At 40.5% G+C, this 15,130-nt stretch overlaps 1 protein-coding gene across 1 annotated transcript in view; it reads left to right on the top strand.

Moving 5' to 3' along the window:
• Nucleotides 1-15,130, top strand: part of ANTXR1 (ANTXR cell adhesion molecule 1) — a 124,964-nt gene that overhangs the window by 67,630 nt on the left and 42,204 nt on the right. The window contains exon 9 of the mRNA XM_019647689.1: nucleotides 7,671-7,731. Within this exon, the coding sequence (XP_019503234.1) occupies nucleotides 7,671-7,731 (61 nt within the window). The remainder of the gene's footprint in view (nucleotides 1-7,670; nucleotides 7,732-15,130) is intronic.

Here is a 15,130-nt window from a genome sequence, read left to right as displayed (position 1 = left end):
CCTGCATCGGGCTTCCTCCTAATGTGCGAGTGAGTCAGCGTATGGAGCTTTGTGCATGTTTGGTCAACAACAAGTATTGAGCAAACAACCATATTTGCAGGGATTTCTTGCAAGTTTTGGCATGAAAATCCTTGTTATCAAGGAAGCTGTAAGATCAGCAAAACTGCAGAGTAAATCTATTCCATGGTGTGTGTGTGTGTGTGTGTGTGTGTGTGTGTGTGTGTGTATTTTATTTATGAAAATCATTTCTCCCATGCACTCATGGGAAGGTGAGAGAAACTTAGTCCCTGATGTGGCCTGGGTCCTAGCAAAGCTATAACAAAGGGCAGAACCTGCCTTCCAGGTCTTTCCTCCCACCGACTGCTCTAAGACCCCACTAGGAACTGCTCAGGACTTCCCTCCAATCAAAGTCTGCATCACATTCCCACAGGCCTGGAAAGTACCTCTCTTTACTGACCTAATTCTCTTCCCAGGGCTCAAAGAGGGGGAGAACCATTTCCGCATCAGCAGCGTTTCTTATAAGTCAGCTTATTTGGTTGGAGGGAACCCCCTTCTCCTCCTTTGTCCCGTCCTGAATCCTGTCTCAAAGCCCTGCTCCAGTCCTATTCTCTGCAGAGCTTGCTATGTTCGCTCCTCTCCTATGAACTCTACCTGCCTTGAACTCCAGCAGCACTGATGGTTGGAGCCATTTGCTTGGCTCTTGGAACTTTTTCAGGCTCTGTGCTGTTCCCCTGGGTCAGATGCTAAATTGTGTGATCACAGATTCTGCCCCATTTGTTGTATTTCCCGTGGTGTCCCGTGTGGTGCTCTGCCTATTTACATGTATTCATCGTAGAGCATCCCAGATGGCGGCATACCCTTCATGACCTACACTGCATGACAAATGGCAATTTTGTGGCTCTGTATCTTGTGAAATCCCCTCAGTCCTTCCCCCACCCTCTCTTCCAAGATTGTATCTATAAAAGATGGCATTTGGGGCTGCATGCATGTTAGCAAGCCTGGACACAGGAATAGAATCAACTGTAGTTTCTGTAGTGAGCAGAAAATCTTTTTAAAAAAATGATTTGCTTCAGCAGTCATTAATTAGACAGGCTCCACAGACATTCAAGCCAGGCATTTCAATTAAGTTACTATTTCTATTTGGCTTATTAAAAAGTCCAAATGTAATAAAAATTCCCAGAGCTTGAAGAAGCTACAAAGATTGCAGAAGGGCATGCTCTGTTAATCCTCAGGCCATCCCCACTCCCCCAGGTCCTCCTCCTGTATCTAAGAATCTCTTATGATCCACTGTAAAAGCAACAGTAGAATTTAGAACAAAATCCAGTGAAACTCCGCAGGGGTCAGCTCCCACTGACTTCACCGATATTCATTCAGGAGGTCAACAAGCTCATCTTACTAAATCAACCGCATTTTGGAGTTCACAGCTATCTGAGCTTTCCTTCTGAAAACAGAAGAGGAACGTGGTTTCGTGGAAAAAAATGAATTTCCTCAATTCATAACCTTGTTTGTCCTGTCTTCATACTAGGCTCTCACTGAGTGGGACTCTAACCGAGAGAAGAGTAGCATTTTATTTAAGCGAGATGAGTGCCCCCCACTCAGACAAAAGCTTTCACATGTTTTGGGGATAAGCTTTACTGCCTAAAATTCAATAAGCCCTTGAAAATATTTCTTGCATGTTATTTGGTATAATGTATGAGTATACATAAAATTATATATAAATCCCATAAAGATACCTGTGTTAGTAAATTTTTAGTGTAAATGCAGGTTCCATAGAATTGACGTGGATCTAGGATAATGTCCATCGTTAGCAATAGATGTGGCTATCGGTTTAAAGTGTAGAGTAGAATTTACTTAGGAAGGGTGACCTTTTTATTTTATTAGACGACAAATACAGTAAGTGCTCACTGAATGTCATCAGCAGGTTCTTGGAACTGCAGCAAAATGACATATACTAAAACCAGCTTTACCATAGATTAATTGATATAAACAAGAGTTAAGTTTTATCAGCATCTCATCAATGTTATAGTGAAGCGATGTTGAATGCAATGACATTGCTAGAGGACCTACTGTAATTTCAAAATTCATGGGGAAAACATTGACAGTCCTGAAGGCATCGATGAGCCAGCTGTGTGTCTCAGGCTGCCTGGCCTTGTAAACTAAAAGCATTGGTCCACAGGCTTATCCAATGTGTGTTCTGCCATCAGCTCTAATAGTACATGTGGCCCTGCTGTGGAAGCCTGAACCCTATCCTGCCAAACACAGACCCACATTTTTGCCAAGTAAAGGTGTCAAGACCTTTTACAAAGCAGGCCAATTTAGATCTCAGACATGGTGACATGATACACCCACAGCATTTTATTTACAAAGATAAGCCATGAAAAACAAGTGAAGGGGTTGAAATAGGACTCCTGAGAAGGTGGTCCCCAAGATGACGTGCTTAATAAGAAGAGGTAGGTGACAAGATGCAGAATACGGCCTTGTAGTCAATAGATCCTAAGGTTATATTTACAAGAAAGAAGGAAGACCAATACATAACAGGCTATAATGCCAATTTATGAAGCCATGAAAAAAATGTGCCATTTATTCAATAAATATTTATTTAGTGCCTACTATGTGCCAGGTTAGGCACTGTGAATATAGCGGCGGGTAAAAACAAATCCAATCCTTGCTTTCATAGAGTTTATAGTCTAAGGAGGAAGACAGATGATGACCAAACAATCCAAAAAATAAATATATAATTATAAACCATGACAAGCCCTCTGAAGGATGGTAATTTATACTAACATGTGGGTGGATGTAGAAACATTTCACTGGTAAAATCACCAGGACTTAGGTGAAAAAATCCATATTGGGTTTGGAGAGTGACAGAGAGAGTGAAGTTAAGGAAAACTGCTAGGTTTTGTCTTAGAGAACTAGTCAGATGTAGTTGGTCGGCAGAGAGTTAACCGCCATGGGCCAGCCTGCTTCAGGCCCCAGACATCTTAAATGCAGACATGCCCTTCCCAACAAACGATACACCAAGAAGCACACCCTGGAAGACCTGAAAGATGTGTGGAGCAAAAGGCCCTATGCTATCAACGGACCAGAAAGGCTGGTCTTTTATCAACACACAAAAATCCTCTAACAGGAAATGGCCAAGTAAATAATGGTTGGTTTACTAGGGAAGGAGACAGAGCAATTAGAAAAAAAACAAAATGTGGTGTCCATATGATAAAGGAGGAGTTCCTAATAATTCTATGCAAATATTTATAATACTTTAAGGATTCTTGAGAAATCGCTGCATAAACTGAGAACTTTATGAAAAAGGACCTTCGATTATCATAGAGTCCAAGAAAATAAACTCATATATACAATGGATTTCACACTTTAAATATACTGACTAGCTCTTATTAATACTTAGCAAAGTTATTTTACATCTGCTGCCTCACTTACTTTCCCAACAATCCAATGAGATGTGCAAAAGTAACCATATCAGTAGCAACACATCACATTTATACAGTTCTTTTTGGATTTCAAACATGCTTTTCTATATATCCTCTTTTTTGAAATTTGCCCAAAAGGTTGCAGGAAAATATGATTAGCCATCTTTCTGGGTTTTTGATTTTTGGGTTTTGTTCAGCAAATATAGCTTGCAGGAAAAAACTATTAGCCATCTTTCAGCTTTCTTTCAGCAAATTAAGCACAAGGCCAGTGATGGGTGATGGGATACAAGCATATATGAGCTACCATCTTTGTCCAAGAGTAATAGCAGTAGCAGTAGTAATAACAAAAGTAATAGTGACAGCTACAGTGCTTTCAGAACCGAATACATGTCATTCTTCTAAGTGCTCTACTACTAAGGTCGTTTTGAGTGCGTTTCTTGCTGTCTTCTTTTCATGAAAGGCACGTGCTGGCTGGTAGCTCAGGGCTGTTCTCTGAATATCTATTAACCAATCATATCTGTTCGTTCAGTCTATAAACAAAAGCCTAGTCAGATTTCCTTGAATCTCACTTTCTTCCTCACTCTCCAATATGAATTTTACCAGCTAAGTTCAGTTGACTTTACAAACGAAATATATCTGCGTTCATGTCTCTTATTCACTTTGCCATCATACAGCCCTTTGAGGTCAGTTTTTTTCTTATCCCCATTTTACAGAGGAGGAAACTGAGATTCAGAGCTTTATTAACTTGTCCAGGTCCCCACGGCCAGTACGGAATAGAGCTTGGATTTGAACATAAATCTATTCAGGACCCAAATCTAGCTTTATCTGTGTCCAGAGCCCAAGTTCTTAATAATAATAGCTACGATTAGGGACACACTTCTCAGATTCCAGGCACTGTGCTATGGGCTTTACCTCTATTATCTCATTTAATCTTATCAACTCAACAGAGTCACGCAGTAGGTGCTATTCTTGCCCGAGGTCACACTGCTCATGACTGAGCTGCCCCAAGCAATTTGATTCCAGATCCAAGCTATTATTCAGTTAAACTGCCCCTCAGAATTGGGGTTCAGAAAAGTTAAAGGGTTTGTCAATGACCATAGGTCAGGTAAGTACAGGACCAAGGCCAGGATCCAACTCCTTACATTGGGTTATACTTGAGCATGTGGTTTTCTTAGCCAGGCTCCATTAGAGGCCAATCACACTCTCAAGTCTGCTATCACCCTGACCCTGTGTGAGTTCCTTCCATTCTATGTAGTGATTTCCCTTCAGTGATTTCTCAGTGCTGTATCTACACCTCTTCCACTTCTCCTCCCCACCCCCATCCAGTCTTCAGTCCCTACATTGATCTGCTCTCTGGGGAAGTTCAGACAGACTAATTACCATACAGTCTGGGTAGCTAATAACCAAGGGGACCCCAAAATCCACCCAGTGCCATTGTGACCAGACATTTTGAAACCAGACATTTGAAACTAACAGAAGCCACAGTCCCAGACAAATCCTGCCCATCCCCCTCACTGATAAATTTTACTCTACTGGCTGCAATGCATCCCTTCCAGATGTTTTAAGTTAAGATTGGGAAAGCTGTGTTTTTACTGGATTGAATCATAGCGCTTGGCTGACATTTTTTGGCCCTTCATCCACTCCTTAGATTTATCAGCTAATTGCAGACACTCTGAGAGAATAATACAGCATGTGTTTATTATGACAAACCCTGCTAGTGTGTCTTTGTGGTCAAAGATTCACGGGTGTTTCCTTTACTGACCCCTGGTTAAGTATTAGAGTTGGTTCAAAAACATTGACTCAAAGTCAAGAACTTACATGGGTGAAAATATTTCATTTATGTGTTTTGGTGGAGTTGGAGATGAGGACAGGATAGATCCAATAGCTCAATTTTTATTCTTAAACTGTTTTGAAATCTTTTGTTGTGGATGATAAAATGATTTATTAAGGGGTGCCAAATGCCTTAGGAATTTTATTTAAAACATCAAAAAATAGCTTTGTGGTTGTTCTAATACCACTATTTAATAAGTTTCTCCATATGGGTTAATTCCGTTTCTCCCAGTGTGGCCTGTTTGGAGACTTGTGCCTGATGACATGTTGAAGGGAGCGGCTACCTCCCTCAGTCATGGCAACCACTGGCTGAGTGGCCCAATGGCAGTAAACGGGGGGGAAGAGGGTAAACGGTGATCCCATATCAGAATGATAATGAAGGGAACTCAGGAGCTGGTGGTGATACCAGGTCCCCAGAGCCAGCTGTGTGAAGACTACTGATTCTAACAGAGCTGGGTCCCGCACGTGAATCATTTTATAGTTGGAACAGGTTTGGGGACTCTCGGGGACCGGAGGCTGCTCCTGTTTGGCATAGGGCAGAGGTGGCTGGTAACCCATAGGCCAAGGAAAGAAGGCAAAAGCTGACGAAGAGGAACAAATTGCTTCCTACTGGGGAATGAGGTGGAAACTGAAAACAAATAGTGGAATCCAAGTATGAAAATTCCTTTAAGTTGTACAAGAGTAGGAAGAAATGTCAAGAAAAGTAACTGGAAATCTGAATTTTAGAACTGTCAAAACAAGAAATACTGCTTTTTATGACTTTCAGGTATATATAGTAACTTAAAATACATGGTTGTGAGGGAACCTGTTTCAATGACTATGTTTTAATGTTTTGTCATCTGCACATCAGATAAAGATTTTCTGAAGTATGTTGTTCATTTCCTTTTACAATGCTTCTCTGTGAGGACGCCCAGATTTCTCTCTGGAATGGGTAAATATTATCTCTTCTGAGAAACTGGCTTGTTTTTATTCCATAGATTGAGAATCTTATAAATATTGTCTGTCCTCATTGGCTACTCCTAGCAAGGAAATAAGCTCTCAGTGTTGTTTTTTTTTCATGCTGTTCTCACTCTTACCTCATCGTCCCCTTATTTTCCCTTTCACCCATATCCTCCCCTTTTGTAATTTATTTGATTGTAACTCACAGTGTATTACATCACTTAGAAGAAAGTAGCGTGTATAAATAAATCCATCAGTGCAAATAAGCAGGTGTCTCCCAATGTGAAAAGATGCTTTTTCTTTTAATGACTTTAAATTGTATAATTTCACTATTAATTCTCCTAACAAATGCCCTTTTCATAAATAGAGAAATGGTTCCCTTCAGCCCTCTGAACCATTTCAATTTCCAAATTAAGGAAGGCCCAAATAAATATACTACATTTGCTTGGTAAGTTAACTCAGTGTCCTAGACTTGTTTAAAATGCTTAGTTGAAACTTTATAATCAATATTCAACAAGAGACGGGATCCATGAAGGATGGAGAGAGGCTTAAACCCTACCAATCAGATACACGGCTTTGGACAGAAGAAGCCTTCCTTACTGACTCCTTGTGCGGTCATGGGGTTCCCCTGCACTGTCCACTCAAAACTGCAAGACTCATTTGCAAAGGAAGACTACATTTCCACTCAAGTAAGGTTTAGGGGGTTCTCCTGAAGAGTGGGGCACAACAAAGCAGCCTTCACAGCCCTCTCCCATAACGTCTTGCCAGGCTTTTCTAAGAAAAAGGAAACGGAGTATAGTAATCAGAAAATGACCCTCGAGAGTGTTGGCCATCTCCATCCTACTCTCCAGCTTTATCTATCATCACTTTTTTTTCCTCTGCTTTTCAAGCTCCTTTTATTCCAGCTAAAGAGGTTTAGATATTTCTACTTTCTGATCTTTGCTCATGCCATGCCCTGCCTGGACTCCAGCCTTCCCCTAACTTACTCCTGTCCACTTGACTGAGTCCCACCCTCAGCACCCACCTCTTCCAGGAAGTCTTTCCCAGTGTACCAGACTTCAGTGATTTCCCCTCATGAACTCCGTAGCCCCCCTGTCTGCCCCTTCACCCTGGCACCTACCACATATGACTGGCCATTGTTATTTATCTTTTCAAGTGTAAGTCCTGTTTCCCCAATGAGATGCCAAACCTCTCCATAACTAGGCCTGGCATATCATAAACTCAATAAATATCTGCCAAAAGAACAAGTGAATGAATAATTCTTATTGCCTTTGGGACATCCAGACGCATCTCACACAATGTTGGCTTATTAAATGTTTGACATTAATGATACCAGTAAAGATGTTACTCCCCGTCCACCCACCCACTACAACATAAGGTCCTTGAACCTACCTATCATAGTCACTAAAAACAAAACGCGACTTCTCTGTTTTAACAAAATAAGCTGTGCTTTGACTTTTTCATTTCCTCTCCTCCTAGATTTTAAAGAAGTCCTGCATCGAAATTCTGGCCGCTGAACCATCCACTATATGTGCAGGAGGTAAATTGAAATTAAGTGCTAATTGCTGATCATACAAACGCTGATATTTTGAGTTCACATCACTTGTTTACTTCATGGGTGGGAAAGAGGGAGGCAGGCAGGAAAGGGGAAGGTGGCAAGAGCAGCAGAAGTTGTTAAATTTGCTTCTAGGAAAACAAGAAAAGAAAAAAGCAATGTGTCAATTGTGTGAAACTTTGAAAAAGTCTGTCCAAGCTCTCTGTTTTCATGGGACTAATTATGAGAGTTTTGCAGAAATACTAGATTCCCACACATCACCACCAACACCCTGCTCAGGATCGTCCATCCTCATGACAGCCTTACAGATACCAGATGATCACAGAGATCTAGGGCACCCTGAAACGTGATATATTTAATTCTTTAATTGGTGCTGGCCTCTCTCCAAAATTAATATAGTGATCTTAATTAATTGCTCAATCTACCAAATGGTATAGGCAACTCCAGTTACCCAAGTAAAGGACCATTATAATTTTGTCATTAATACAGGAAATCTCTATTTATACAAAGCATCAACTTTCTCCAAGTCACAATATTTTTTCTAACTCATCCAAATTGGGGTCTTGCTATTGTTTTGTATTATAATAGACTGCCTAAAACTTCAACTACGCTGGCTCTTTTTGTGTAATGCCTGACAGGTTTTTCATCACTCTTTTATTTATTTCAAAAGTATTGTTAAGGACTTACTGAATGCCAGGCACTGTCCTAGGTGCTGGAGATAGAGAAGGATAAATTCTCTGGCCATGAGTGTGTGTACTCCAGAAACTTGTCTTTCACCATTGAGAAGTCACTGTTAATATCATCTTTCTAGTCTCCCAAAATACCAAGTGATAATTATTAGATTATCACAGAACATATATCATGCAACCCTGTAAGCATTGAGGAAGAACTTTCAGGCTTTTTCAAATACTGCACATTTTTATTCTTTATGGAAATTTTTATTGGTATAAATGAAGTAATTCCTTAAAGATTTCATTCCAGTTTCTTGGCTATATATTAGAACAGCTGAAAAACTTTCAAGGACCTAGATGTATTGAATAACATGTGCCAACAACAAAACATTAAATATATATGTAAACATATAAAGTTGTTAACAATACTTGGTGACTATTCAGAGATGTGTATAAATTTCCCAAAGAAAAAGCAATCAACAAATATTATCTACTTACCTTTAAATGAATTACCACCTGATGGCTGGCACAGATGTGGTTGCTACAGGAACAAATCCAGGAGAATCTCTTTAAAAAAAATAATTGAAAAATCTTATCTTTGCAAATTTGACAACCATGTGACCACATGAAGCCAGTGCCAGGGCCTTGTATGGGGTCTTTGCAGTGAGGAGCCTCAACGAGGGTTCATTAGCTTCAAGATAAGTCTGTCAACACAACTTGTATCGTTCCTTCACTATAAAATAATTAGGAAACAGGGAGATTCATTAGTTGTATAATTATCACATTCATGAGGAAAACCTAGACATGTGATTTAGCAATCCTACTGGATGTGTTGCAATCTCGTAATGAATCAGAGTCTAAAGACAATGAATACACTTCTGTTAATTCACTGGCATGATCAATTCCCATTCTGTAGGTTTTGTGAGGACAGATAAGGAATCTTATTTTTCTCCACTTCCCACTGCCTAACAGTATGTGGCACTTGACAGATGGTCAATAAATGGTGACTGGATGTCTTGATTCATATAGTCCTTCAACAAACAGCACACTGATTTTTGCCTATTTGACCCTTATTAACCCTTTTCACCTTGCCTTAGGAAGTTGTCATACCTTTGAACTGTCTAAATAAAATGAATCAAAATTAGAAATTAGTAGTCAAAGATGGAAAGAACAAGGACAAAATAAAAACAAAATCTCAACTTGGACAATAGAAAAATATCTTTCTAAATAATTCTTGAATCAAAGATTAGTAAACCTAAATCTTCTTTATATACCTTTGAGGTATTCAAGACAGTAAAAAGACCACACACATAAAATGAACATGGTACAGAAATATCAGTGTCCACAAGAACTAACCCTAGCAAATTCATACATTTTAATGTATTTTAAATTAAATGGAAAAGAAAGATAATTAAGTAAAAGATATTTTTTAAAAATCCAAGGAAAATACAAGAAAAGAAGATAAAAATGCATTAATAGTTTTTTAAAAGTTGTATTTATGGGCAAAATGGTGGAGTAGTTAAACGCTATATTTGTCTCATCTCACAACCACATCAAAATTACAACAAAACTACAGAACACCCATCATTGAGAATCACCTGAAATATAGCTGAACAGAAGTCATACAACTAAGGACATACAGAAGAAGCCAACTGAAGACTGGTAGGAGGGGCCGAGACATGAAAGGGCAGAGACACCTGCATATGGTGGTTAAAAATTGGAAGAGGTATCTTGGCTGTGGAGGTCCCTCCTGAGGAACTAGGAGTCCCAGCCCCACATCAGGCTCCCTAGCCCAGGGTCCTGTGTTGAGGAGAGAAGTCCCCATAACTTCTGGCCCTGAAAACCAGAGGTGATTATGGCTGAGTGAGGGCTGCGCGAGTCCCAGGTGTTCCTCTTAAAGGGCCCATGCATGGACTTAATCACTGATGGGTTCACTCTCTCTGAGCTCCAGTGCTGGGGTAGCAGCTGGAAAGTTGCCAGGGACCTACAGAGAGGAACTGAAGTGTCTGGCTTCAGGGCAAGTGCTGGAAGGGCAGCTTTCTCCTAGTAAGAAATGCTGGCAGCTGGCAGAATCCATTGTTTCTTCGTTGAGCCCACCCACTTCCCAGTATGCAGATACAGGCAGGCACCATATCTGAGGCGCCATTAACCTAGCTAACACTGTTTGCCCCACCCTGGTGATTCCCTGACAAACCCGCCCCCCCAAATTGTGGGCCTATCCAAGATGTTTCCAGTGGCTTTTCCATCCAAAGGGTATATCTTGGCTCATGCGGCAAACTTTCCTAAAATCTCTCAAAGGTTCACAAACTCCAAACAAGCAACATCTTGCTTCAGCATGTTCTGTACCTCTGGCTGAGCAGCCCTAAGCCTGGCACTAGCAACAGCCAGCACTGGTTCGAGGCTTGGCCTCTCAAGGTACCACCAAACCCAGCGTGGGTGGAGACCATCTGCAGATTGCTTTGTGGCTCATGCCAGGTAGCACCAGGCAAAGCACAGGTTGTGGCTGAACTTTGCCTGCAGCAGGTCCCCTCCCAGGAGGCCTCAGGGCTGGCACACCCAGTGGCCATCTTAGGATGGAGCCAGCGCACCACCCAGCCACCTCTGAGGAAGACATACCAAAAGGGCAGACTAGGCAGGCATCAGAGCCCTGCTAAAGCATATCTTGTTGCATAGGGTCAGCCCCTGCCCAACAGCTACTCCACTGTAGTCACGGCCAGTCCGCACAATCAATCAGCCCAAGGGTCACTCCCTCCCACTGACATACAAACAGCAACCAAGGCTCAACTACAACAGGAGGGCACACACAACCCACACAAGGGACACACTTGGAGCACCCAGCTCAGGTGAACAGGGAGACTGCATTATTGGGCCCCACAGGATACCTACTACATAAGGCCACTCTACTGAGACCAGGAGACATAGCAGCCCTACCTAGGACATAGAAAAAAAACACAGGGATGCAGCCAAAATGGGGAGACAAAGAAATATGTCCCAAATGAAAAAAACAGAACAAAGCTCAAGAAAAAGAAATAAGCAAAATGAAGACGAGCAATCTACCAGGTGTAGAGTTCAAAACACTGTTTATAAAGATGCTCAGTGATCTCAGGGAGAACTTCAACAAAGAGATAGGAAACATAAAAATGGAGATAGAAAACAAAAAAGAACCAGTCAGAAATAAAGAAAGTAATAATTGAAATGAAGAATACATTGGAGGGAATCAACAGTAAATTAGACGAGATTAGATGAAGTAGAGGATTGAATCAGTGATTTAGAAGATAAGGTAGCAGAAAATACCCAATCAGAACAGAAAAACAAAACAAAACAAAAAACTCAAAAAAATGAAGATAGTTAAAGGGACCTCTGGGACAACATCAAGCATACCAACATTCACATCACAGGAGTACCAGAAGGAGAAGAGAGAGAGCGAGGAATTGAAAACCTACTCGAAGAAATAATGATGGAAAACTTTCCTAACCTGTGAAGAAAATGGACATACAAGCCCAGAAAGCACAGAGAGTCCCAAACAAGATGAACCCAAAGAGGCCCACACCAAGACACATTGTAAGGAAAATGCCAGAGGTTAAAGACAAAGAAATTATCTTAAAAGAAGCAAGAGAAAAGCAGTTTGGTTACCTACAAGAGAGCTCCCATAAGACTGTCAGCTGATTTGTCAACAGAAACTTTACAGGCCAGAAGGGATTGGCAAGAAATATTCAGTGACCTACAACCAAGATTACTCCACCCAGAAAATCTATCATTTAGAATTGAAGGACAGATAAAGAGCTCCCCAGACGAAAAAAAACTAAGGGAGTTCACCACCACTAAACCAGAATTATAAGAAATATTAGAGGTACTTCTTTAAGATGAAGAAAAAAAGATTAAAAATATGAATAATAAAATAGCAATAAGTACATACCTATCAACAATTATGATAAAAGGCTCCATGTCACACATCACTTCTGATATGGGATTTTCTGTCAAATAAAAACATTACAGTGTGTCCTCATCCACCTTATTCACTGGATCTGGCATCATGTGACTTCTGGCTCTTCCCCAAAGTCAAAATGACCATGAAAGGTAAACATGTTGAATCAATTCAGGACACTGAGGCAGCTGAAAGTACAACTGAAGACACTCATGAAAGAGGACTTCCAGAACTGCTTCAGAATGTGGCAAGAATGATGGGATAAGTGTGTTTAAAGAGAGGAGGAGTATTTTGACGGGCCTAATGGCAATGTGTCTTTTACTGTAATACATTTTTTTATATATAAACATTCACTGTAGTTTTTGGTCATACCTCATAAATTGAAAATGTTCCGATCAAAAGTTAGGGTGGCTGAATGGCTAAGAAAACAAGACCCTTACATATGCTGCTGTAAGAGATTCACCACATCGAAAGGCACCCCCAGACTGAAAGTAAAGGGATGGAAAAAGATATTTCATAAAAATGAAAATAAGCAAACAAAAAGCTGGAGTAGCAATACTTAGACCAGGCAAAATAGACTTTAAGCTGTAGGGCCAGCCAAGTGGTTCAGTTGGTTAAGAGAGCGAGCTCTGAGCAACAGGGTCGCCGGTTCGATTCCCACATGAGCCAATGAGCTCTCCCTAGCTGAGCTGCCACTGAGCTCCAACAGATGGCAGGATGGCTCAGCTGGTGAGAGCACATGCTCCTAACAACAAGGTTGCCTGTTCGGCTCCCGCACTAAGATTGAACATGGCACCTTGAGCTGAGCTGCCCTGAACTGCCGATGGGTGGCCATATGGCTCAGTGGTTAGAGTATGCGCTCTTAGCAACAAGGTTTCTGGTTTGACTCCTGGATGGGATGGTAGGCTATGCCCACCCGCAACTAAGATTGAACACAACACCTTTAGCTGAGTGGCCGCGAGCTGCCGACGGGCAGCCGGATGGCGACTGGACTTGGAGCTGAGCTAGCTGCGCCCTCCACAATTAAGACTGAAGGACAACAACGTGGCTGTTCCCCTCCCCCAGTTCCCCAACACTGCTCCCCTCCCCCAACTCCCCCATAAAATATTTTTTAAAAAAAGAAAAAACAAACAAACAAAAGCTATAATAAGAGACAAAGAGGACCCAGTAATCTCACTCCTGGATTCTGAGGAAACCCAAAACTATACTTTGAAGGGACATGTGCATCCATATGTTCATTGCAGCATTATTTACAATAGCCAAGATATGGGTGGCCATCAATGGATGAATGGATAAAGAAGAGGTAGAATATAGATATGATGGAATATTACTCAGCCATAAAAACAAATGAAATCTTGCCATCTGCAACAACATGGATGGACCTATAGGGTATTGTGCTGAGTGGAGTAAGTCAGACAGTGAAAGACAAATACCATATGATCTCACTTATATGTGGAATTTAAAGAACAAAATAAACAAACAAAGAACAAAATAAACAAAACAGAAACAAACTCATAGATACAAAGAATATTTTGATGGTTGCCAGATGGGAAGGGCATTGGGGGAGTGGGTGAAAATTGGAAAGGGATTAGGAAGTACAAATTTGTCATTACAGAATAGTCATGGGGATGAAAAGTATAGCATAAGGAATATAGTCAATAATATTGTAATAATTATATCTGGTGTCAGATGGATATGAGATTTATTGGGATGATCACTTTGTAAGTTATATAATGTGTAATCACTGTGTTGTACACCTGAAACTAATATAATATTTTATGTCCACTGTAATTGAAAAGTAATTATTTTTAAAAAAGGAAAGAAAAATTTTTAATTACAGCAGTTCAACTGATAAATTTTCCAAGAGCTGTTTCTTTGGTAGAATCAATAAAATAGACAAATCTTTTGCAAATCCAATCTAAGGAACTTTTCTTCAAATATTTTTTAAACTCTGGCTTATGTGAAATATTTTTGGATATTTTATAGACAAACAATAGTTTACTGTGTTGGAGTAAACTATCCAATTCTATTATCTTTATTTCTTATAAAGGAACAATTAATACAGGACATAGCGATGGAAGCTAGCCCTGCGTTTTGAAAAGGCAAGCTGCCACCTCCCTTGAAATAGAATCATAATAGCTAAAGGATGCTGACTAGAGACTAACTTTATTAAGAAGAAAATGAAACTTCCAAAATATATCCTTCCACCAAAAGTTCTTCTGTGGATTTCCTTAAAGGTCTACTGCTGATTCTAATTCTCTGGAGTAAGCATGACTTGAATGAAGCACTGGAGCCCATTTCATTGCCCATGGCTATGTCCTGTCAAGTAGACCTAGGCAGACCCCTTCTGTGATTTTCGTTAGGCTACTGCCACGACCCAGGGACTTATATGAATGTGCTTTGAAAAGCATAAACTGTTATACAAAACAAGGTGACATTATTATCATCAGTATCATTTTAACGAGGACTGAAGGCCAACGTGAGAATCATGATGTTGATAACATTATACCTAGATGAGAAAAACATGCCTGTATGTTTCTCTACTGAAAGAAAATTGGAGAGAACAATGATAGAGCTCAAAGTACCTGCAAAATGATTCATTAACTCACTATGCGCTGGAGAGAAAGAAAACAAGGAAATAACTGATTGTTCATATTTCTAAGTATAATGGGGGACTAAGCCCTGGACAGATCTGTGAAAAAAAAGGTAGACTTTGCTTTCATCAAAAACCTCTCAGCCTCTTCCCCTCGCTCTGGCCCCCAATACAACCTCCTGTTATGGAGCCCAC

This window comes from Hipposideros armiger, unplaced genomic scaffold (assembly GCF_001890085.2).
Source record: "Hipposideros armiger isolate ML-2016 unplaced genomic scaffold, ASM189008v1 scaffold_114, whole genome shotgun sequence".
Classification (NCBI taxonomy): Eukaryota; Metazoa; Chordata; class Mammalia; order Chiroptera; family Hipposideridae; genus Hipposideros; species Hipposideros armiger.
Note: the sequence above shows the minus strand (reverse complement) of the source record. Positions and strands in the feature narration are given on the sequence as shown.